Source organism: Salmo trutta, unplaced genomic scaffold, assembly GCF_901001165.1.
Source record: "Salmo trutta unplaced genomic scaffold, fSalTru1.1, whole genome shotgun sequence".
Taxonomy (NCBI): Eukaryota; Metazoa; Chordata; class Actinopteri; order Salmoniformes; family Salmonidae; genus Salmo; species Salmo trutta.
Genome location: NW_021822911.1, coordinates 4,660,818 through 4,685,052, shown reverse-complemented (window position 1 = coordinate 4,685,052; position 24,235 = coordinate 4,660,818). Strand labels below are relative to the sequence as shown.

Sequence of the window (24,235 nt, the reverse complement as noted above, 5' to 3'; positions counted from 1 at the left end):
TATATATATATATATACACAAAATTATGTAGAACTGCGCATGTGCAGGCCATCAAACCAAAGACACTCCTTCGATATAAAGTCGTTTTTGACTAAAATAATAACGTGTCAGTTTGTCTCATTCACGAAGTTGGAGTAATAACATGTTCAAATCCTTAAGACATTGTCTGGAATCTGGGTTTTACCTTTAGATTTAGAGAAAATGTACAACTAAGGAGGAATGTTTCACTTCTGACTTCTCAAACCCCAAATCACAGCATCGGTCTACTTCCTACAGTCTGCTTCCCCAGCGGTCTACTTCCTACAGTCTGCTTCCCCAGCGGTCCCGGTAGACTCGGGATGTTGGTCTCTGGGTTTAGGAATTCTGTTATGTCATTTCCTCATGAGGTTGAAAGGAAGTCTGTGGGCTGATGTACAAAAGGGATGTTGAAACTGTGGAGCACATTTCTCTGCAACATTAGAAGTCGGGTAAAAGTATTGATTTGAAGGAAAGACGAGCAGACTGGTAAGTCTAGAAGCTACTTACACACTATTATAAAGTTAGGTCGTAGTCAGATATTTAATAGTCAGAGTAGGTTTGATCTATGATCTGGTAAGTCTAGAAGCTACTTACACACTATTATAAAGTTAGTTCGTAGTCAGACATTTAATAGTCAGAGTAGGTTTGATCTATGATCTCTTATCACCATGGGTGTAGTGCTGAGGAGCGCGAGGGAGCACTTTCAATTTGAGAATACAATAAACATTATTCTGATCAATTCTAAATAAATTATATTTAATTACCAGGTAAATGGTAACATTACTGTTACAAAAAAAACTGATTTCTAATAAGATTTTAGCACGGTTAGCTGAAGCTGAATAGTCAGAAAAAATTGGAGGATGGATTTTATGCATCTTCTAAAACAGGGCTCTCCGATCCTGTTCCCGGAGAGATACCATCCTGTAGGTTTTCATTCCTATTCAAAACTAGTCACCTGATTAAGATAATTAGTTGGTTTATAAGATAAATCAGGTTAGTTACAGCTGTGGTTGGAGTGAGACCCTACCGGAGGGTAGTGCTCCAGGAACAGGGTTGGAGTGAGACCCTACCGGAGGGTAGCGCTCCAGGAACAGGGTTATAGTGTAACCCTACCGGAGGGTAGCGCTCCAGGAACAGGGTTGGAGTGAGACCCTACCGGAGGGTAGCGCTCCAGGAACAGGGTTGGAGTGAAACCCTACCGGAGGGTAGCGCTCCAGGAACAGGGTTGGAGTGAGACCCTACCGGAGGGTAGCGCTCCAGGAACAGGGTTGGAGTGAAACCCTACCGGAGGGTAGCGCTCCAGGAACAGGGTTGGAGTTAGACCCTACCGGAGGGTAGCGCTCCAGGAACAGGGTTGTAGTGAGACCCTACTGGAGGGTAGCGCTCCAGGAACAGGGTTGGAGTGTAACCCTACTGGAGGGTAGCGCTCCAAGAACAGGGTTGTAGTGTAACCCTACCGGAGGGTAGTGCTCAAGGAACAGGGTTGGAGTGTAACCCTACCGGAGGGTAGAGCTCCAGGAACAGGGTTGGAGTGAAACCCTACCGGAGGGTAGCGCTCCAGGAACAGGGTTGTAGTGAGACCCTACTGGAGGGTAGCGCTCCAGGAACAGGGTTGGAGTGTAACCCTACTGGAGGGTAGCGCTCCAGGAACAGGGTTGTAGTGTAACCCTACCGGAGGGTAGCGCTCCAGGAACAGGGTTATAGTGTAACCCTACTGGAGGGTAGCGCTCCAGGAACAGGGTTGGAGTGTAACCCTACTGGAGGGTAGCGCTCCAGGAACAGGGTTGGAGTGAGACCCTACCGGAGGGTAGCGCTCCAGGAACAGGGTTGGAGTGTAACCCTACCGGAGGGTAGCGCTCCAGGAACAGGGTTGTAGTGTAACCCTACCGGAGGGTAGCGCTCCAGGAACAGGGTTGTAGTGAGACCCTACCGGAGGGTAGCGCTCCAGGAACAGGGTTGGAGTGTAACCCTACCGGAGGGTAGCGCTCCAGGAACAGGGTTGTAGTGTAACCCTACCGGAGGGTAGCGCTCCAGGAACAGGGTTGTAGTGAGACCCTACCGGAGGGTAGTGCTCCAGGAACAGGGTTGGAGTGTGACCCTACCGGAGGGTAGCGCTCCAGGAACAGGGTTGGAGTGAGACCCTACCGGAGGGTAGCGCTCCAGGAACAGGGTTGGAGTTAGACCCTACCGGAGGGTAGCGCTCCAGGAACAGGGTTGGAGTGAAACCCTACCGGAGGGTAGCGCTCCAGGAACAGGGTTGGAGTGAGACCCTACCGGAGGGTAGCGCTCCAGGAACAGGGTTGTAGTGAGACCCTACCGGAGGGTAGCGCTCCAGGAACAGGGTTGGAGTGTAACCCTACCGGAGGGTAGCGCTCCAGGAACAGGGTTGGAGTGAAACCCTACCGGAGGGTAGCGCTCCAGGAACAGGGTTGGAGTGAGACCCTACCGGAGGGTAGCGCTCCAGGAACAGGGTTGGAGTGAAACCCTACCGGAGGGTAGCGCTCCAGCAACAGGGTTGGAGTGAAACCCTACCGGAGGGTAGCGCTCCAGGAACAGGGTTGGAGTGAGACCCTACCGGAGGGTAGCGCTACAGGAACAGGGTTGGAGTGTCTAGAAACTATTATAAGGCTATGATCACTTATCATGCTGACAAACCTGATGGTCTCTGTGAACTGATCTGAACAGGTTTAGACTGGTCATCTATGATATGTAGGTTATATACAGTACATTCTCTGTCCTGCTACTGGTAGGACTATAACATTATGTTGATCTGAACAGGTTTAGGCTGGTCATCTATGATATGTAGGTTATATACAGTACATTCTCTGTCCTGCTACTGGTAGGACTATAACATTATGTTGATCTGAACAGGTTTAGACTGGTCATCTATGATATGTAGGTTATATACAGTACATTCTCTGTCCTGCTACTGGTAGGACTATAACATTATGTTGATCTGAACAGGTTTAGACTGGTCATCTATGATATGTAGGTTATATACAGTACATTGTCTGTCCTGCCACTGGTAGGACTATAGCATTATGTTGATCTGAACAGGTTTAGGCTGGTCATCTATGATATATAGGTTATATACAGTACATTCTCTGTCCTGCTACTGGTAGGACTATAACATTATGTTGATCTGAACAGGTTTAGACTGGTCATCTATGATATGTAGGTTATATACAGTACATTCTCTGTCCTGCTACTGGTAGGACTATAACATTATGTTGATCTGAACAGGTTTAGACTGGTCATCTATGATATGTAGGTTATATACAGTACATTCTCTGTCCTGCTACTGGTAGGACTATAACATTATGTTGATCTGAACAGGTTTAGACTGGTCATCTATGATATGTAGGTTACATACAGTACATTCTCTGTCCTGCTACTGGTAGGACTATAACATTATGTTGATCTGAACAGGTTTAGACTGGTCATCTATGATATGTAGGTTGTAAACAGTACATTCTCTGTCCTGCTACTGGTAGGACTATAACATTATGTTGATCTGAACAGGTTTAGACTGGTCATCTATGATATGTAGGTTATATACAGTACATTCTCTGTCCTGCTACTGGTAGGACAATAACATTATGTTGATCTGAACAGGTTTAGACTGGTCATCTATGATATGTAGGTTACATACAGTACATTCTCTGTCCTGCTACTGGTAGGACTATAACATTATGTGAACTGATCTGAACAGGTTTAGACTGGTCATCTATGATATGTAGGTTGTAAACAGTACATTCTCTGTCCTGCTACTGGTAGGACTATAACATTATGTTGATCTGAACAGGTTTAGGCTGGTCATCTATGATATGTAGGCTATATCTGAGGTATAAACCTTGATCTGCATATCACTAACAAACTGCTGTTATACATTATAACCTAGTCTACTTTACATGATTTAAAATCTCTTACTTGATGCAAATAAACTTTCTAAATGGATCAAAGATTTCCCCCTCAGATCAATCATGTCCGTTTTAGCCCTTCTGTCTACATTCTCAGATACGTTTAGAAAATAACAGATTGAAAGACAATAAAAAGCCTAATGTTAGTGAATACAAATACGTGTGAGACATGGCCTTGTGTTGCTGTACTGTCTATAACTACCTTAACAGTGACTTATTATTATTATTATTATTATTATTGTTGCTGTACTGTCTATAACTACCTTAACAAACAGTGACTTATTATTATTGACGGTTACCATGGAGATGAAATGTCACAACTACATGTTCATGTCATGCATTAAATCACCTGACTGTTTTTATGTCTGTTAGTAAATGTTTTATTTCTCAAAGAGATAATGAATAAATGAGAACAATTGACAATCAAGAATTAGTTGACACTGTTAACCACAACCAACATGCTGGATCTCTGTTTAGGGGACAGTTCTCTAAAATGAGTCTCTCTGGGGAGAGAGAGGAGAGGGGCCCTGCCTCTAAAAGGAGTCTCTCAGGGGAGATAGAGGAGAGGGGCCCTGCCTCTAAAAGGAGTCTCTCAGGGGAGAGAGAGGAGGGGGGCCCTGCCTCTAAAACGCATCTCTCTGGGGGACATGACACCAAAGCTAAGAGGTAAGATGACAATTTTATGAAGAATGAATTATGTTTATTTCAATAATAAATAGCTACATCTAGACGTTCCGCTAGCGGAACACCTGCTCCCATATCCAATGATGGGCGTCGCGCGAAATACAAAGTCCTCGAAAATCCGAAAACTTCAATTTTTCAAACATATGACTATTTTACACCATTTTAAAGACAAGTCTCTCCTTTATCTAACCACACTGTCCGATTTCAAAAAGGCTTTACAACGAAAGCAAAACATTAGATTATGTCAGCAGAGTACCCAGCCAGAAATAATCAGACACCCATTTTTCAAGCTAGCATATAATGTCACAAAAACCAAAACCACAGCTAAATGCAGCACTAACCTTTGATGATCTTCATCAGATGACACGCCTAGGACATTATGTTATACAATACATGCATGTTTTGTTCAATCAAGTTCATATTTATATCAAAAACCAGCTTTTTACATTAGCATGTGACGTTCAGAACTAGCATTCCCACCGAACACTTCCGGTGAATTTACTAAATTACTCACGATAAACGTTCACAAAAAACAATAACAATTATTTTAAGAATTATAGATACCGAACTCCTTTATGCAATCGCTATGTCCGATTTTAAAATAGCTTTTCGGTGAAAGCACATTTTGCTATATTCTGAGTAGATAGCCCGGCCATCATGGCTAGCTATTTTGACACCCACCAAGTTTGGCACTCACCAAACTCAGATTTACTATAAGAAAAATTGGATTACCTTTGCTGTTCTTCGTCAGAATGCACTCCCAGGACTTCTACTTCATCACCCAATGTTGTTTTGGTTCCAAATAATCCATAGTTATATCCAAATAGCGGCGTTTTGTTGTGCGTTCAAGACACTATCCGAAAGGTAACAAAGGGTGACGCGCCCGGCGCGTTTCGTGACAAAAAAATTCAAAATATTCCATTACCGTACTTTGAAGCATGTCAAACGCTGTTTAAAATCAATTTTAATGCTATTTTTCTCGTAAAATAGCGATAATATTCCGACCGGGAGTCGTTGTTTTCGTTCAAAGACTGAAAGAAGTAAAATGGACTCTTCAAGTGCACGCGCGGCCCAGTCTCATTGTTCTCAGATGACCACTTACCAAATGCGCTACTGTTTTTCAGCCAGAGAGAGCAGTCATCATTCAACATTCTGGCGCCTTCTGAGAGCCTATGGGAGCATCAGAAAGTGTCACGTTACAGCAGAGATCCTTTGTTTTGGATAGAGATGGCAAAGAAGGCCAAGAAATGGTCAGACAGGGTACTTCCTGTACAGAATCTTCTCAATCTTGCCATTTGAGTTCTGTTATACTCACAGACACCATTCAAACAGTTTTAGAAACTTTGGAGTGTTTTCTATCCAAAGCTAATAATTATATGCATATTCTAGGCAGGAGTAATAACCACATTAAATCAGGTACGTTTTTTATCCGGCCGTGAAAATACTGCCCCCTAGCCATAACAGGTTAACAACTCTAAATATCTTTGGCATAGTAGGCATCAAGTCCCTTGCCAATAATGTTGCCTACAACGTTGCATACAATGTTCATTTTCATCGAACACATATTACGCCCGAGATGCCTTCAATTTGCCTAATTTATAGCCACGCCCAATTTAGGATTGTTTTTTAACAACATGATGTTGCGCTCCAAAGGGATATCTTGAAATAACATGATGTAGATAATTAAATAATCAAAAGAAAAACGTGTTTATTTTACACTCTTAGAAAAGAAGGTTCCTTATAGAACCAAAAAGGCTTCTATCACTTCCTTAACATATGGAATCACTAAAAGTTATATATATTTTGGGGTTCAGTGAAGAAGAACCTCTAGAGTTCTGATCAACGAAAGGTGAATGTTTTGAGGATGTGAACCCAGCAGCCCTCCAGTGGTCAGATTAATTCCTCCCGTTTTTTCCAGCGCCCGGACCGGGACATAAACCTTTCGACCACAGGTCCAACTCCTGCCACAGGTCCAACTCCTTAGCCGCTGGGCGAAAACCTGAGTTCATCTTCAGAAATAAGCATAAATTAATCTGCCAAAATGAAGACAAAATGCTTTGGAGACATACATGGTATCACTTGTTATACATAAGTATAATACATACATCATTGCCAAAAGCACAAGACATATATTATTTATGGATTTATCATTGACGGATGCTGGCTACCTCTGTCCGGTTCTCCTCTCTTCACTAGATGGACGGTAACTTTAGTGTTTAACCCCTCTGTGTCCAAGGACCAATCTTTTGAATATTATTTCCGGGAGCCTCAAGTAGGCTGGACACATTCCATTTTTAACAATGCTTATTTTCTGATAGAACTAGTTCATTGCATCCGCCATGGAGCCCAGTTTCATAATATTACCTTATGTCCCTAGTTGTGAAGTTATAGCGAAACAACAAGCCTTATTTTAGGTCATTTTTCACCCTGCCAGCTCCTATTAGTTCTATTGAGCACCGTGGCACCAACTCACCTTCTGAACGTTCTATTCCCACTTATACGACCAATTTTCTACTCTGAGACGCTTTGTGGACATGGGCCTAGATCTCAAAATATTGTTATAAAAAAACGTAGAATGTTTGTTTAACATAATAATAAAAAATGAATATTACTAATGTAACCTACTTTAAAAACTGGGTTTAGTTGATTGTGTTGCACTGCTCATGTCCGCGTTCTGGAACTGTCTGCGTCCCCGTACAGAACTGTCCGCGTCCACGTCCGGTGTGGCGCCAAGCATATTGTCCAGTTACGTGCAGCGTGGGCTGAGGAAATCTTGGGGAACAACGACAGAGTTTGTTACAGTGTTGAAACGCTGAAGTTTATTGATCAATTTGCTTTTTGCTTTACGGTCAGGAACAGTATGAGGGTAGACAGATCCTTTTCACTCTCTGTCCTTGTTTCCTTTTGTGGTTCACCTGATTCGTCATCATCATCGAGACGAGGGACAGACGAACGACCTGCTAGCTAGCCAAGCTAGTCGGTACAGCTAGGTAAGCTAGCTAGCTACTCTACCAGCAGCGTCCTAATTATCCTAGCTAGTTGGTACAGCTCGGTAAGCTAGCTAGCTACTCTACCAGCAGCATCCTAGTTATCCTAGCTAGTCGGTACAGCTCGGTAAGCTAGCTAGCTACTCTACCAGCAGCATCCTAGTTATCCTAGCTAGTCGGTACAGCTAGGTAAGCTAGCTAGCTACTCTACCAGCAGCATCCTAGTTATCCTAGCTAGTCGGTATAGCTAGGTAAACTAGCTAGCTACTCTACCAGCAGCATCCTAGTTATCCTAGCTAGTCGGTACAGCTAGGTAAGCTAGCTAGCTACTCTACCAGCAGCATTCTAGTTATCCTATCCTCTCTCTCTCGTTGACGGATGCTGGCTACCTCTGTCCGGTTCTCCTCTCTTCACTAGATGGACGGTAACTTTAATGTTTAACCCCTCTGTGTCCAAGGACCAATATATTGAATATTTTTACTCTAGTTAGCTATATATCTCGTATTAAGGCTGTGTTGCTTTTGGGAGAGCAAAACATAGTGACTATAGCAGGTATTGAACCCTGGGTAAATGATCATTACTCAGAACTTCAACCTCAGTATACATGCATGATAAAAAAATAATCTTAATATCTGATATTGGGAGTAAACAGCCTCGGAACAGAAAAGACGAGCGCGTCTTCCAGCCCGCCAATAAATTACATCATTCAACCCTCCCGGTTAGTAAATTTACCTCAACATTTTACCTTTAAATTAAATTTACCTCAACATGCCCCTGGCTTGCTCGAGAAGGCAGAGCAGGTTGATGCTGGTTGATGAATTAGAGAATGAATGTACTGGGAAAATACGTTTTTCTAGACCAGAGATGACTGAATTAATGTTCAGGCTTAATGATAATTGTTATATTAATGAAGTGTAAAACATGAGCATAAAAACAGGTCATAATAAACATGAATCATCATTATATTACTTCACAGTAGTCTGTTAAATGCTTTTTCAGTCCTTCCTCTTGCGTTAGCAGTGTGGAAAGGGACAGAAAGAAGCGCGGGGAGTGGTGGTGTATCCAGGGAGAACAAAACTAATATTCTAAAATATAATTTGTGGTCTTATGCTGCCATCTATTGGAATTATGTAGCAACTGCAGAAGTACTGAATAATTTGAAAATTCCTTACTAAAGTTTGGCTGGATAATAGAACGAGTCAAAATTCCCCCAAGGCTGAAAAACGGCTTTAGAACGTTGGCTAAACTGAAACACTAATGCGAGCCCATAGCTAATGAATGGAATGGAACACTAGTGTGAGCCCATAGCTAATGAATGGAATGGAACACTAGTGTGAGCCCATAGCGAATGAATGGAATGGAACACTAGTGTGAGCCCATAGCGAATGAATGGAATGGAACACTAGTGTGAGCCCATAGCTAATGAATGGAATGGAACACTAGTGTGAGCCCATAGCTAATGAATGGAATGGAACACTAGTGTGAGCCCATAGCTAATGAATGGAATGGAACACTAGTGTGAGCCCATAGCTAATGAATGGAATGGAACACTAGTGTGAGCCCATAGCTAATGAATGGAATGGAACACTAGTGTGAGCCCATAGCTAATGAATGGAATGGAACACTAGTGTGAGCCCATAGCTAATGAATGGAATGGAACACTAGTGCGAGCCCATAGCTAATGAATGGAATGGAACACTAGTGTGAGCCCATAGCTAATGAATGGAATGTAACACTAGTGTGAGCCCATAGCTAATGAATGGAATGGAACACTAGTGCCAGCCCATAGCTAATGAATGGAATGGAACACTAGTGTGAGCCCATAGCTAATGAATGGAATGGAACACTAGTGCCAGCCCATAGCTAATGAATGGAATGGAACACTAGTGTGAGCCCATAGCTAATGAATGGAATGGAACACTAGTGTGAGCCCATAGCTAATGAATGGAATGGAACACTAGAGCCAGCCCATAGCTAATGAATTGAATGGAACACTAGTGCCAGCCCATAGCTAATGAATGGAATGGAACACTAGTGCCAGCCCATAGCTAATGAATGGAATGGAACACTAGTGTGAGCCCATAGCTAATGAATGGAATGGAACACTAGTGCCAGCCCATAGCTAATGAATGGAATGGAACACTAGTGCCAGCCCATAGCTAATGAATGGGATGGAACACTAGTGCCAGCCCATAGCTAATGAATGGAATGGAACACTAGTGTGAGCCCATAGCTAATGAATGGAATGGAACACTAGTGCGAGCCCATAGCTAATGAATGGAATGGAACACTAGTGTGAGCCCATAGCTAATGAATGGAATGGAACACTAGTGTGAGCCCATAGCTAATGAATGGAATGGAACACTAGTGCCAGCCCATAGCTAATGAATGGAATGGAACACTACTGCCAGCCCATAGCTAATGAATGGAATGGAACACTAGTGTGAGCCCATAGCTAATGAATGGAATGGAACACTAGTGTGAGCCCATAGCTAATGAATGGAATGGAACACTAGTGCCAGCCCATAGCTAATGAATGGAATGGAACACTAGTGTGAGCCCATAGCTAATGAATGGAATGGAACACTAGTGTGAGCCCATAGCTAATGAATGGAATGGAACACTAGTGCGAGCCCATAGCTAATGAATGGAATGGAACACTAGTGTGAGCCCATAGCTAATGAATGGAATGGAACACTAGTGTGAGCCCATAGCTAATGAATGGAATGGAACACTAGTGTGAGCCCATAGCTAATGAATGGAATGGAACACTAGTGCGAGCCCATAGCTAATGAATGGAATGGAACACTAGTGTGAGCCCATAGCTAATGAATGGAATGGAACACTAGTGTGAGCCCATAGCTAATGAATGGAATGGAACCGTCTCAGAGCCTGTTTTGACTGGAGTGATGCTTAGAATTCCATTTAGCCTAAATGGCACCAAAAAAAATTATCCCTTTTTATTTTACCCCTACAATCTGTTCTTAGGACAAAACTGAAATATAACAACTTGTGTAGAAAGTAAACATCCGTACCTCAATAGTGCCAAGTGTTCTTATGTCTGCATAACGAGGAAGTAGGGAAAAAATGACAACTTCTGACTATTTATGTTCTAGCGTTTGATGACAACGAGATACACTACCCAGCCTTACATAATTTGAAAGAGGAGATTCTCATGATTACCATGGTGTCCGAATTGAAAGAAATCTAAATATACACATTGCGAGATATTTGGCGAGTTAAACCAGCATGCTTCTCCATAGGAAAACAATGGGGGGACCTTAGCGTTCCAAGGCAAAGGTATTTATGGTCTAGTGTTTGATGACAACGAGATACACTGCCCAGCTTTACATAATTAGAAAGAGGAGATTCTCATGATTAAAATGGTGTCCAATTAAAAAAAAATCTAAATATTCACATTGCGAGATATTTAGCAAAATAGACAGACATACCTATACTTCCCTATGGTAAACAATGGGACGACCGCAGAGTTCTATGAGTCATTTTGTTGTTGTTTACATTTGAACTTTAAACAATGTGAGCAGGTCTCCATTACCAACTATAGTGAAGCTGCCAAAGCTGCCATTGTGACATAGTACATCAAAATGGGATTAGAACGTTGGGAAGGTGAGTTGGTGCCACGGTGTTCAATATAACTAATAGGACCTGATTATTAGTATGTCCTGTATTTTGGTTAGTGTTGTAGAGAGCTAATTATTAGTATGTGCTGTATTTTGGTTAGTGTTGTAGAGAGCTGATTATTAGTGTCCTGTATTTTGGTTAGTGTTGTAGAGAGCTGATTATTAGTGTCCTGTATTTTGGTTAGTGTTGTAGAGAGCTGATGATTAGTATGTCCTGTATTTTGGTTAGTGTTGTAGAGAGCTGATTATTAGTATGTCCTGTATTTTGGTTAGTGTTGTAGAGAGCTGATTATTAGTATGTCCTGTATTTTGGTTAGTGTTGTAGAGAGCTGATTATTAGTATGTCCTGTATTTTGGTTAGTGTTGTAGAGAGCTGATTATTAGTATGTCCTGTATTTTGGTTAGTGTTGTAGAGAGCTGATTATTAGTATGTCCTGTATTTTGGTTAGTGTTGTAGAGAGCTGATTATTAGTATGTCCTGTATTTTGGTTAGTGTTGTAGAGAGCTGATTATTAGTATGTCCTGTATTTTGGTTAGTGTTGTAGAGAGAGCTGATTATTAGTATGTCCTGTATTTTGGTTAGTGTTGTAGAGAGCTGATTATTAGTATGTCCTGTATTTTGGTTAGTGTTGTAGAGAGCTGATTATTAGTATGTCCTGTATTTTGGTTAGTGTTGTAGAGAGCTGATTATTAGTATGTCCTGTATTTTGGTTAGTGTTGTAGAGAGCTGATTATTAGTTTGTCCTGTATTTTGGTTAGTGTTGTAGAGAGCAGATGATTAGTATGTCCTGTATTTTGGTTAGTGTTGTAGAGAGCTGATTATTAGTATGTCCTGTATTTTGGTTAGTGTTGTAGAGAGCAGATGATTGGTATGTCCTGTGTTGGTTGTTGCTGAGAGAGAGAGAGCTTATTAGTATGTCCTGTGTTTGTCAATAGGACAGAGTTGTTTTTATTGTTGACATTGTTTGTAGTGTTATGTTTTTGTTCCAAGGGGAAAAGGGGAAGGCACCTAGGGAGTGCTTAGGCAAGAGGCCTGCGGGCATACATAACCCGTAGTATTTACTGTCTATGCACACTAGGTTAGACCTGTGCATACATAACCCGTAGTATTTACTGTCTATGCACACTAGGTTAGACCTGTGCGAACCACCCCCTGTATTTTGGTTAGCACACCAGGTGGTGCTAAGTTATGTAAGTAGTGGGTAGGTCACCAGGTGGTGCTAGTTAGGTCAGTAGTGGTTAGGTCACCAGGTGGTGCTAAGTTAGGTCAGTAGTGGGTAGGTCACCAGGTGGTGCTAGTTAGGTCAGTAGTGGGTAGGTCACCAGGCGGTGCTAGTTAGGTCAGTAGTGGGTAGGTCACGGGGTGGTGCTAAGTTAGGTCAGTAGTGGGTAGGTCACCAGGCGGTGCTAAGTTAGGTCAGTAGTGGGTAGGTCACCAGGTGGTGCTAAGTTAGGTCAGTAGTGGGTAGGTCACCAGGTGGTGCTAAGTTAGGTCAGTAGTGGGTAGGTCACCAGGTGGTGCTAGTTAGGTCAGTAGTGGGTAGGTCACCAGGTGGTGCTAGTTAGGTCAGTAGTGGGTAGGTCACCAGGTGGTGCTAAGTTAGATCAGTAGTGGGTAGGTCACCAGGTGGTGCTAGTTAGGTCAGTAGTGGGTAGGTCACCAGGTGGTGCTAGTTAGGTCAGTAGTGGGTAGGTCACCAGGTGGTGCTAAGTTAGGTCAGTAGTGGGTAGGTCACCAGGTGGTGCTAAGTTAGGTCAGTAGTGGGTAGGTCACCAGGTGGTGCTAGTTAGGTCAGTAGTGGGTAGGTCACCAGGTGGTGCTAAGTTAGGTCAGTAGTGGGTAGGTCACCAGGTGGTGCTAGATAGGTCAGTAGTGGGTAGGTCACCAGGTGGTGCTAGTTAGGTCAGTAGTGGGTAGGTCACCAGGTGGTGCTAGTTAGGTCAGTAGTGGGTAGGTCACCAGGTGGTGCTAAGTTAGGTCAGTAGTGGGTAGGTCACCAGGTGGTGCTAGTTAGGTCAGTAGTGGGTAGGTCACCAGGTGGTGCTAAGTTAGGTCAGTAGTGGGTAGGTCACCAGGTGGTGCTAGTTAGGTCAGTAGTGGGTAGGTCACCAGGTGGTGCTAAGTTAGGTCAGTAGTGGGTAGGTCACCAGGTGGTGCTAGTTAGGTCAGTAGTGGGTAGGTCACCAGGTGGTGCTAGTTAGGTCAGTAGTGGGTAGGTCACGGGGTGGTGCTAAGTTAGGTCAGTAGTGGGTAGGTCACCAGGTGGTGCTAGTTAGGTCAGTAGTGGGTAGGTCACCAGGTGGTGCTAAGTTAGGTCAGTAGTGGGTAGGTCACCAGGTGGTGCTAGTTAGGTCAGTAGTGGGTAGGTCACCAGGTGGTGCTAGTTAGGTCAGTAGTGGGTAGGTCACCAGGTGGTGCTAAGTTAGGTCAGTAGTGGGTAGGTCACCAGGTGGTGCTAGTTAGGTAAGTAGTGGGTAGGCAGGTAATATAGGAGAGGGGGCTTTGACATTTACTTTCTTTGCTTTGGTTCAATCCAGCCCCTTTTCCCCAAATTTACCATGTGAAGGAATAAATTCCCAGTAAACGGTAAATTTTCTGCCTTTTGTCATCCTTACCTCCACCTACAGTCCCATACCTCTTTCACTCCACCTACAGTCCCATACCTCTATCACACCACCTACAGTCCCATACCTCTATACCTCCACCTACAGTCCCATACCTCTTTACCTCCACCTACAGTCCCATACCTCTATCACTCCACCTACAGTCCCATACCTCTATACCTCCACCTACAGTCCCATACCTCTATACCTCCACCTACAGTCCCATACCTCTATACCTCCACCTACAGTCCCATACCTCTATACCTCCACCTACAGTCCCATACCTCTTTACCTCCACCTACAGTCCCATACCTCTATCACTCCACCTACAGTCCCATACCTCTATACCTCCACCTACAGTCCCATACCTCTATCACTCCATCTACAGTCCCATACCTCTTTACCTCCACCTACAGTCCCATACCTCTATACCTCCACCTACAGTCCCATACCTCTATCACTCCACCTACAGTCCCATACCTCTTTACCTCCACCTACAGTCCCATACCTCTATACCTCCACCTACAGTCCCATACCTCTATACCTCCACCTACAGTCCCATACCTCTATACCTCCACCTACAGTCCCATACCTCTATACCTCCACCTACAGTCCCATACCTCTATCACTCCACCTACAGTCCCATACCTCTATACCTCCACCTACAGTCCCATACCTCTATACCTCCACCTACAGTCCCATACCTCTACACCTCCACCTACAGTCCCATACCTCTATACCTCCACCTACAGTCCCATACCTCTTTCACTCCACCTACAGTCCCATACCTCTTTCACTCCACCTACAGTCCCATACCTCTTTCACTCCACCTACAGTCCCATACCTCTTTACCTCCACCTACAGTCCCATACCTCTATACCTCCACCTACAGTCCCATACCTCTATACCTCCACCTACAGTCCCATACCTCTTTCACTCCACCTACAGTCCCATACCTCTTTACCTCCACCTACAGTCCCATACCTCTTTCGCTCCACGGGGAGTTGAGTTGTAGCAGGGTGTTGCGTTTCCTCTTCCTAGAGGCGTACGTAACAGCAGCATAAGACCAAGAAGCATCAGTTATAGGCTACAAGCAGCAATATGATTGACATAAAATAGCATGCAACCACACACTATATGTCCCATGATTTTCTAAAATGGTCACTCATTACTTTAGTTAGCTATATACCTCGTATTGGGGCTGTGTTGCTTTTGGAAGAGCAAATAAATAGTGACTATAGCAGGTATTGAACCCTGGGTAAATTATCACTAGTCAGAACCTCAACCTCAGTATACATACATTATAAAACATCATCTTAACATCTGATATTGTGAGTAAACAACCTCGGTATAGAAAAGACAAGAGTGCATCTTCCAGCCCACCAATAAATGACATCATTCAACCCTCCTGGTTAGTAAATTTACCTCAACATGCCCCTCGCTTTCACATAAAATCAGGTAATAATAAACAGGAATCATCATTATATTACTTCACAGTAATCTGTTAAATGCTTTTTCAGTCCTTCCTCTTGCGTTAGCAGTGTGGAAAGGGACAGAAAGAAGCGTGGGGAGTGGTGGTGTATCCAGGGAGAAAACTAAACTAATATTCTGAAATATCATTTGTGGTCTTATGCTGCCATCTATTGGAATTATGTAGCAACTGCAGTACTACTGAAAAATGTGTAATTCCTTACTAAAGAAGTAATTACTCAGAATTCCAAAATATACAATCTTCTAGACAATTGTATCACTTACAACCATGATCACTTATACCATAACAAAAAATTAAGCTGACAAAAACCAAAAACACTATACATGTAGTTAATTTAGTTAATTACCAAATTGAGCCGGTCGGTCACATCTGAGAGTGAGGCAGATATATAATAATAGCATTTTGCAACAAAAAAAACATGATTTTTGTCTCTCTGAAATGAAACCATCAAGTGATAGATTTTAAACAAATCCCTGTATGTAAGAAATGTAATGTTTGTCTCTGTTGTGTTGAAGACCAATCAAGCAGGAGAGACCAGCCTCCCCTGTTCCCAGCTGTGTGTCCATGAAGAGTGACCGGTCTATGGTTCATCCTATATACTTTAGAGAGGGAGACTTTTCTACTGAACAAAGGTAAGAAGAACTCATGGGTCATGGTCAGTGAGTTAAACAACACTGTCTCTAGTCATTTCTCCTCTCCCATTTTCACATTTCTTTTTGTTGTTTTCATAATCCATAGGCTAATCCTTTAGTCCATTTTCATAGTCCTAAAATAATATTAAACAAACAACATTCCCTTCGTGTGTGTGTGTGTGTGTGTGTGTATGTGTGTGTGTGTGTGCTCCCTGGATGAGGAGATGTAATCTCATGTTTTGTCTACAGAAACCATCAGGAGAGATCAGAGTCAGAGATTCTCAGTCAAACAGACCTGGCCTCCATATTCAGTGTATGTGGTCCTGTTATGTACATTTGTTTTTGTTTACCTCAAGTAAAGTTGATATGTCAATCATTCATTAATGTGTTAATTAGAAAGCATTTCTTCTCTTGCTTAACTTATTTACTTGCTTTATTTCAGGTGCTTGAAGAGAATATTATGACATTTGTTAAGAACGAGCTGAAGACGTTCAAGAGGATTCTTAGTCCAGAACTCCCAGAAGGCTTTGAGAGTCAGAAGCAGGATAAGGAAGTGGTGGATGCTGAAGATGAGAAGCAGGAGAGCAGTGCCAGAGAGGGGGCTCTGAAGATCACACTGCACGTCCTGAGGAAAATGAACCAGAAGGAGCTTGCTGACACACTGGAGAACTGTAAGACCTGTCTGCCTCATGTTGAATGCTGTTTTATAACATTTAAAAGCTGTAGCTAAAGTACAGCTAAAGTAGCTGTGTAACTCAAGATATTGTAGCAGCCTTAACACAACACCTAGTGACCTCATCAAGTAGCAGCAGGGATGTGTTGTGGTGATTAATTTAGAGAGAGAGACAGAGAGAGACAACATTAATAATACCATCAATAATACCAATAATAATATAATCAGTCACACCAGTCTGTAATGCATTATGAAAATATTTACACAATTATACAGTCAGTTAAGAGAAGAAATTAACATAATTAAAAACTTTAGAACAGTCCTACAATACTGTAGTTATTAAAACAGATGTAATATTAATATCCTCTGTGTTATTTCTAGATTCAGATGATCCTGCTGTGATTTGCCAACGTGAACTCAAATCTCATCTTAAGAAGAAGTTTCAATGTGTATTTGAGGGGATCGCCAAACAAGGAAACCCAATACTTCTCAATAAGATCTACACAGAGCTCTACATCACAGAGGGTGGAACAGGAGAGGTCAATATTGAACATGAGCTGAGACAGATTGAGACAATAACCTGGAAACAAGCAAGACCAGAGACTGCAATCAAATGTAACGACATCTTCAAACCCTTAACTGGACAAGACAAACTCATCAGAACTGTGCTGACAAAGGGAGTCGCTGGCATTGGAAAAACAGTCTCTGTGCAGAAGTTCATTCTGGACTGGGCTGAAGGAAAAGCAAATCAGGATGTACAATTTGTATTTTTCATTCCCTTTTCGGGAGATGAATTTGATGAAAGAGGACAAACACACTTTGATTGATCTTCTCAATCGCTTCTCAGTGGAAACCAAAGAATCAAAAATCTCCAACTACGACAAGTACAAAGTTCTTTTCATCTTTGATGGTCTGGATGAGTGCCGACTGCCCCTAGACTTCCAGAAGAACAAGATCTGTTGTGACGTCACAGAGTCAACCTCAGTGGATGTTCTGCTGACAAATCTCATCAAGGGAAATCTACTTCCCTCTGCTCTCCTCTGGATAACTACCCGACCTGCAGCAGCCAATAGGATCCCTTCATGGTGTGTTGACCAGGTGACAGAGGTACGAGGGTTCAATGACCCACAGAAGGAGGAGTACTTCAGGAAGAGATTCAGTGATGAGGACCTGGCCAACAGAATCATCTCACACATAAAGACATCAAGGAGCCTCCACCTCATGTGCCACATTCCAGTCTTCTGTTGGATTTCTGCAATAGTCCTTGAACACATGCTGGAACATAAGAGAGAAGAGATGCCCAAGACTCTGACTGAGATGTACACACACCTTGTGGTGTTTCATACCAAACAGAAGAATGAAAAGTATCTTGGGAAAGAAGAAACAAGTCCACACTGGAATAAAGAGAGCATTCTGTCACTGGGAAAACTGGCTTTTCAAAAGCTTGTGAAGGGCAATCTGATTTTCTATGAAGAAGACCTGAAAGTGGCTGGCATTGATGTCAATGAAGCTTCCGTGTACTCAGGATTGTGCACACAGCTCTTTAAAGAGGAATGTGGGCTGTACCAGGAAAAGGTGTACTGCTTCGTGCATCTGAGCATTCAGGAGTTTCTGGCTGCTGTATATGTGTTCCTCTCATTCATCAACAACAATGAGAATCTAATGGATGAACTGCAAGCGAAAGACAAGTCTGAAGTTACTGTTTACAAGAGTGCTGTGGATAAAGCCTTACAAAGTGAAACGGGAAACCTGGACCTGTTCCTCCGCTTCCTTCTGGGCCTCTCACTGGAGTCCAATCAGAAGCACTTACGAGGTCTACTGACAAAGACAAGAAGCAGCTCACAGAGCCATGAAGAGACAGTCAAGTACATCAAGGAGAAGATCAGGGAGAATCCCTCTCCAGAGAAGAGCATCAATCTGTTCCACTGTCTGAATGAACTGAATGACCATTCTCTAGTGGAGGAGATCCAAAGCTACCTGAGATCAGGAAGTCTCTCAGAAGCCAAACTGTCACCTGCACAGTGGTCGGCTCTGGTCTTTGTGTTGCTGACTTCAGAAAAGGAGCTGGATGTGTTTGACCTGAAGAAATACTCCAGATCAGAGGAAGGTCTTCTGAGGCTGCTGCCAGTGGTCAAAGCCTCCAGAGCTGCTCTGTGAGTACATAAAATTACATTTAAGTACTAATCATCAGGAATAAATATTCAGTTTAGAGAAAAATATGTATTATAATATGTATATAATATTGAATTGAAAAACATATTGATTTTCATATTAGTATAATATTATGACGATTCAATTCTAGGAGACAGAAGATTAATCTATATGCTGTTTGAGATAATAAACCAAAAGCATCTGCCATTTTCCTTCTACACTACTCGTTAACCTCTCTGGTATAAGTGGGACGGTAGCGCCCCACCTCAACAACAGCAAGTGAAATTGCAGGGCACCAAATTCAAAACAACAGAAATCCCATAATTAAAATTCTTCAAACATACAAGTATTATACACCATTTTAAAGATAAACTTCTTGTAAATCCAACCACAGTGTCCGATTTCAAAAAGGCTTTACAGCGAAAGCACAACACGCCATTATGTTAGGTCAGCACCTAGTCACAGAAACCATACAGCCATTTTCCAGCCAAGGAGAGGTGTCACAAAAGTCAGAAATAGCGTTCAAATTAATCACTTACCTTTGATGATCTTCATCTGGTGGCACTCCCAGGTCTCCATGTTAGACAATAAATGTTCGTTTTCTTCAATAATGTCCCTCTTTATGTCCAAAAACCTCAGTTTTGCTGGTGCTTTTAGTTCAGTATTCCAAAGGCAGAATGCGCGCTCTCTATATCCAGACGAAAAATCAAAAAAGTACAATAAAAGTTCATAGAAACATGTCAAACAATGTTTAAAATCAATCCTCAGGTTGTTTTTGTCATAAATAATCAATAATATTTCAACCGCACGAAAGCTTCGTCAATAGAAAAGGTGCGCTCCAGATCACGGGCTGGGCTCATGTCTGGAAATGTCCACTGTCCACTCATTGAAAGTGCTGTATCTCCCTCATTTGTCAGAGTAAAAGCCTGAAACAATGCATAAAGACTGGACACATGTAGAAGAAGCCATAGAGATGGTGAACTGGGTGCTAAGTCTTTGTATGGTGGATAGGCTTTCAGTGGAAAAACAGCCATTCAAAATAATAGTACTTCCTGGATGGATTTTCCTCAGGTTTTCGCCTGCCATATCAGTTCTGTTATACTCACAAACATTATTTTAACAGTTTTGGCAACTTTAGAGTGTTTTCTATCCACATTCCCACGGGGGGACAGTCCCAAAAAAAATATATATACATATATAAAAAAATGCACGAAGTGGTATGAAATGTATGCATTCACTACTGTGTAAGTCGCTCTGGATAAGAGCATGTGCTAAATGACTAAAATGTAAACATGTAAATGTAAATCTACATGCATATCCTAGCTTCTGGGCCTGAATAGCAGGCAGTTTAATTTGGGCATGCTTTTCATCCAAAATTCCGAATGCTGCCCAAGTGAAGTTAAATTAACATTGTGTTTGTGAAGTCATGATGATCTCTTTGTCAGGCTGTCAGGCTGTGGAGTCACAGAGAAAGGCTGTGCTTCTCTGGTCTCAGCTCTGAAGTCAAACCCCTCACACCTGAGAGAGCTGGACCTGAGTAACAATGACCTGAAGGATTCAGGAGTGGAGCTGCTCTCTGCTGGACTGGGGAATCCCCACTGTAAACTGGAGACTCTGAGGTCAGTATTCCTGTAGTTGGTCAACAAGTGATAACTGTTCACCAGATCCACATGTGTTTACCAGGCACACATAGTCCACACCATATGTGTTTGGACAGTGAAGCTTACAGTATTACATTTGGTGCTATGCTGCAGCATTTTGGATTTGAGATAGAATGTTTCATATTAGGCAACAGTACAGAATGTCACCTTTTATTTTAATGGTATTCATACATATATATTTTACCGTTTAGTCTTAATTATTTGGACAAAAATTTAGTCAAAAGTTTAGTGAAACAGATATGTGTTAAAATATCGTCAAATAAAAGGTGACATTATATACTGTCAACTCAAATAAAACATTTGGTCTGAAATCGATAATGCTGGAGAATAGAGACATTTAAAATGTTAGCTTCACTGTCAAAATAGATATGGTGTGGACTGTATACTCAATACAATCTAAATCTGATACCTCTCTGTCTGTCTTTTGACTGATACTGCTTTTTAAACTGGTCTGGTCAGTCGACTCAAATATTTGTAATATGCATTTTTCTATCTGCAGCAATACTTTGATATTTTGTCATTTCTAATAGTGATACATTAATTTATGAATAGATATGGCAGGTTTCAGGACACTGATGTATCTGAAAATGTTGAAAAATGTTCTGCCACTATTTTCACCACCAAAGTATAGCAGTGTGATTTAAATATGATTTGACTCTTTGCAGGCTGTCACGCTGTCTAGTCACAGAGGAAGGCTGTGCTTCTCTGGCCTCAGCTCTGAGGTCAAACCCCTCACACCTGAGAGAGCTGGACCTGAGCTACAATCACCCAGGAGACTCAGGAGTCAGACTGCTCTCTGCTGGACTGGAGGATCCACACTGCAGACTGGAGAAACTCAAGTATGTAGAGGGTTTATGTCAATGTTCATATCAGACATGTTTGACTTATCAGGCTAGACAAACATTCTTACCACCACTTGGACAAAGGTATATGCTGACTGTGTTTGTGCATGAGTGTGTGTGTGTGTGTTCCCGTGTATCCCTCAATGACTGTCTGTTCTTCTGCTTACCGCTACAGTGTGGAACATGGTGGAGAGTACACAATGAAACCTGGGCTTAGAAAATGTGAGTGTTGACTGCTGTGAAGAATATGACTAAGAATAAGTCTTAATTCAAGTTAAGTCAAAGTCAAAGACCACCATCATTACTGACTTGGTCATATTAAATATCTGCTGTAGTTCTACAGAAACAGAAATCAGGGACACCAAAGTTTACAAAGAGTTGCTTTGACAATGTGTGTGTCTGTGTGGCATGTTCGTGTTACATAAGAAATGTGTGTTTGTATTCACGCATTCATACAGGTGTGTGTGTAATTAATAGGAATAAGTGTGTTTTATATTACCATACGGTATAACATATGATCATTCAACAAGTCTCAAGTTACCTTAACTTCTCCTTTTGATACCTAGAAACATCTACATTAAATGAATTAGTGAAAAGTGAGTTAACATTCTAATGTGAATGATGATGATTTCTAATATTGTGTCTGGTTTCATCCATCAGATGTCTGTGATCTCACACTGGACCCAAACACAGTAAACAGACGCCTCTCTCTGTCTGAGGAGAACAGAAAATTGACACTGAGGTCAGAGGAGCAGCCGTATCCTGATCACCCAGAGAGATTTGAGAACTATGAACAGGTGCTGTGTAGAGAGGGTCTGACTGGGAGCTGTTACTGGGAGGTAGAGTGGAATGGGAGAAGGGTTGATATAGGAGTGACATATAAAGGAATCAGCAGGAAAGGAAGGGCTAATGACTTTTGTCTTGGATACAATGACACGTCCTGGACTCTTTTCTGCTATGACAACAGTTACATTGCCTGTCACAAAAATAATCCCCTTACCATAGACGTCCGCCCCTCCAGCTCCCACAGAGTAGGTGTGTATCTGGACTGGCCAGCCGGCACTTTGTCCTTCTACAGAGTCTCCTCTAACACACTGACCCACCTGTACACTTTCCACACCACATTCACTGAGCCCCTCTATCCAGGGTTTAGGGTTTGGTATGATGACTCCTCAGTGTCCCTGTGTCAGGTGGTCTCTGTGTCAAACACAACATGATGTTTCACTCTAATCATGGTCATGTTCAGTAAGACACACTGGAGCAACAATGTAGAATATCTCTCTAGTCATGTTCAGTAAGACACACTGGAGCAACAATGTAGAATATCTCTCTAGTCATGTTCAGTAAGACACACTGGAGCAACAATGTAGAATATCTCTCTAGTCATGTTCAGTAAGACACACTGGAGCAATAATGTAGAATATCTCTCTAGTCATGTTCAGTAAGACACACTGGAGCAACAATGTAGAATATCTCTCTAGTCATGTTCAGTAAGACACACTGGAGCAATAATGTAGAATATCTCTCTAGTCATGTTCAGTAAGACACACTGGAGCAATAATGTAGAATATCTCTCTAGTCATGTTCAGTAAGACATACTGGAGCAACAATGTAGAATATCTCTCTAGTCATGTTCAGTAAGACACACTGGAGCAGCAATGTAGAATATCTCTCTAGTGTGTAAACCCCTCTATCCAGGGTGTTTGGTATGAATATCTCTGTAGTGTGTAAACCCCTCTATCCAGGGTGTTTGGTATGAATATCTCTCTAGTGTGTAAACCCCTCTATCCAGGGTGTTTGGTATGAATATCTCTCTAGTGTGTAAACCCCTCTATCCAGGGTGTTTGGTATGAAACATGTGCAATAACATTACTTTAAGGTTAATATAAATGATAAGTGTGTACAATCCTGTTACTCTGGTTGTGTAAGTTGCTGTTTTCACATAACTCTGTATCTAATTCACCACGGCTCTGCACATCTTATGTTCATACCCTCTGTTCTCTGAAACTTGTCTGTTCTGAACAATGTCTCTCCTCATCCTCTATTCTAAGAACAAACAGTTCTTCGTACTCGTAGGAGAACACAGAGGACTCAGAATATTTGGTCACCTCATCCACTAGATATGTGTTGGTTTGACACATTGAGTCAGTTGTGGTGGAGCCAGCCATGACTAAGCATTTATAGGTCTACTATATAAGACCTCTGTTGGTTTCTGTATGTCAGAGCTCTTGGCCCAACACTCAAGAGTGTGGGGTCGACCAGCCTCATTATTGCAGGGCTCTCAACGAATCACTTACGGGTGCAGTGGCGACCCGTCATTTAGGGCAGGTGGGGCTGTTTTGAGCCAAAAATCTTTAGCAAAAAAATTAAATCCCACCCCAAAATTGGGGGCTTGCCTGTTTTGCATGTTATTTTGGCATTAATACCTGACACATCAGTTTGCAAACATTGTAATATATATATATATCATTGAATTAATAAAGCTGGATACAAACATGGTTTCTTTTTTGTTTTCTTGAGTAAGGCAACTCAAAAATGCAGGTGTTTCAGCCTAGCTCAGTGCTTTTTAGTGGTGGTGGGGCAAGCCAGCAGAAAATACAGAGCGTTATGCCGTGATTGACTTAGTGTTCTGTCACTCATGGGGAAACTACGTCACCTCCAAGTCTAAGGGGAGACCTCGAGAATTCTAGCCCCTTGGGTGCTGCCATAGAGATACATTAGAAATGCCCATCAAAGAAGGCTCAAAGTCATTGGCCACAGATAAAATGACGTCAAATCACATTATATGTACAGTAGCTTTGATTGGACTGATCATGTCAACATTATACCTTCAAAATCTTAGCTAGTAAGCTCGCAGTCATCATCATGAATCAAGTCGACAATCTACTGGCAAATCCTTTTCAATCCTTGTCATATGAAGATAAATAATG

The 24,235-nt window shown here is 42.2% G+C and overlaps 1 protein-coding gene and 2 long non-coding RNA genes across 3 annotated transcripts; all 3 read left to right on the top strand.

Annotated features, from left to right (window-relative positions):
• Window positions 1–388: 388 nt before the first annotated feature.
• On the top strand, window positions 389–816 carry LOC115186610 (uncharacterized). Its single transcript, XR_003875797.1, has 2 exons — window positions 389–574; window positions 662–816. It is a non-coding gene; the product is annotated as an uncharacterized LOC115186610 (long non-coding RNA).
• Window positions 817–16,245: 15,429 nt separating this feature from the next.
• On the top strand, window positions 16,246–16,546 carry LOC115186603 (uncharacterized). The gene is made up of 2 exons (XR_003875791.1): window positions 16,246–16,291; window positions 16,421–16,546. It is a non-coding gene; the product is annotated as an uncharacterized LOC115186603 (long non-coding RNA).
• Window positions 16,547–21,976: 5,430 nt separating this feature from the next.
• LOC115186601 (stonustoxin subunit beta-like) lies at window positions 21,977–23,803 on the top strand (the record flags this gene model as incomplete). Its single annotated transcript, XM_029746188.1, has 1 exon — window positions 21,977–23,803. A coding segment is annotated over one exon (546 nt), but the record flags the coding sequence as incomplete, so codon positions are not given.
• Between the last annotated feature and the right edge of the window lie 432 nt (window positions 23,804–24,235).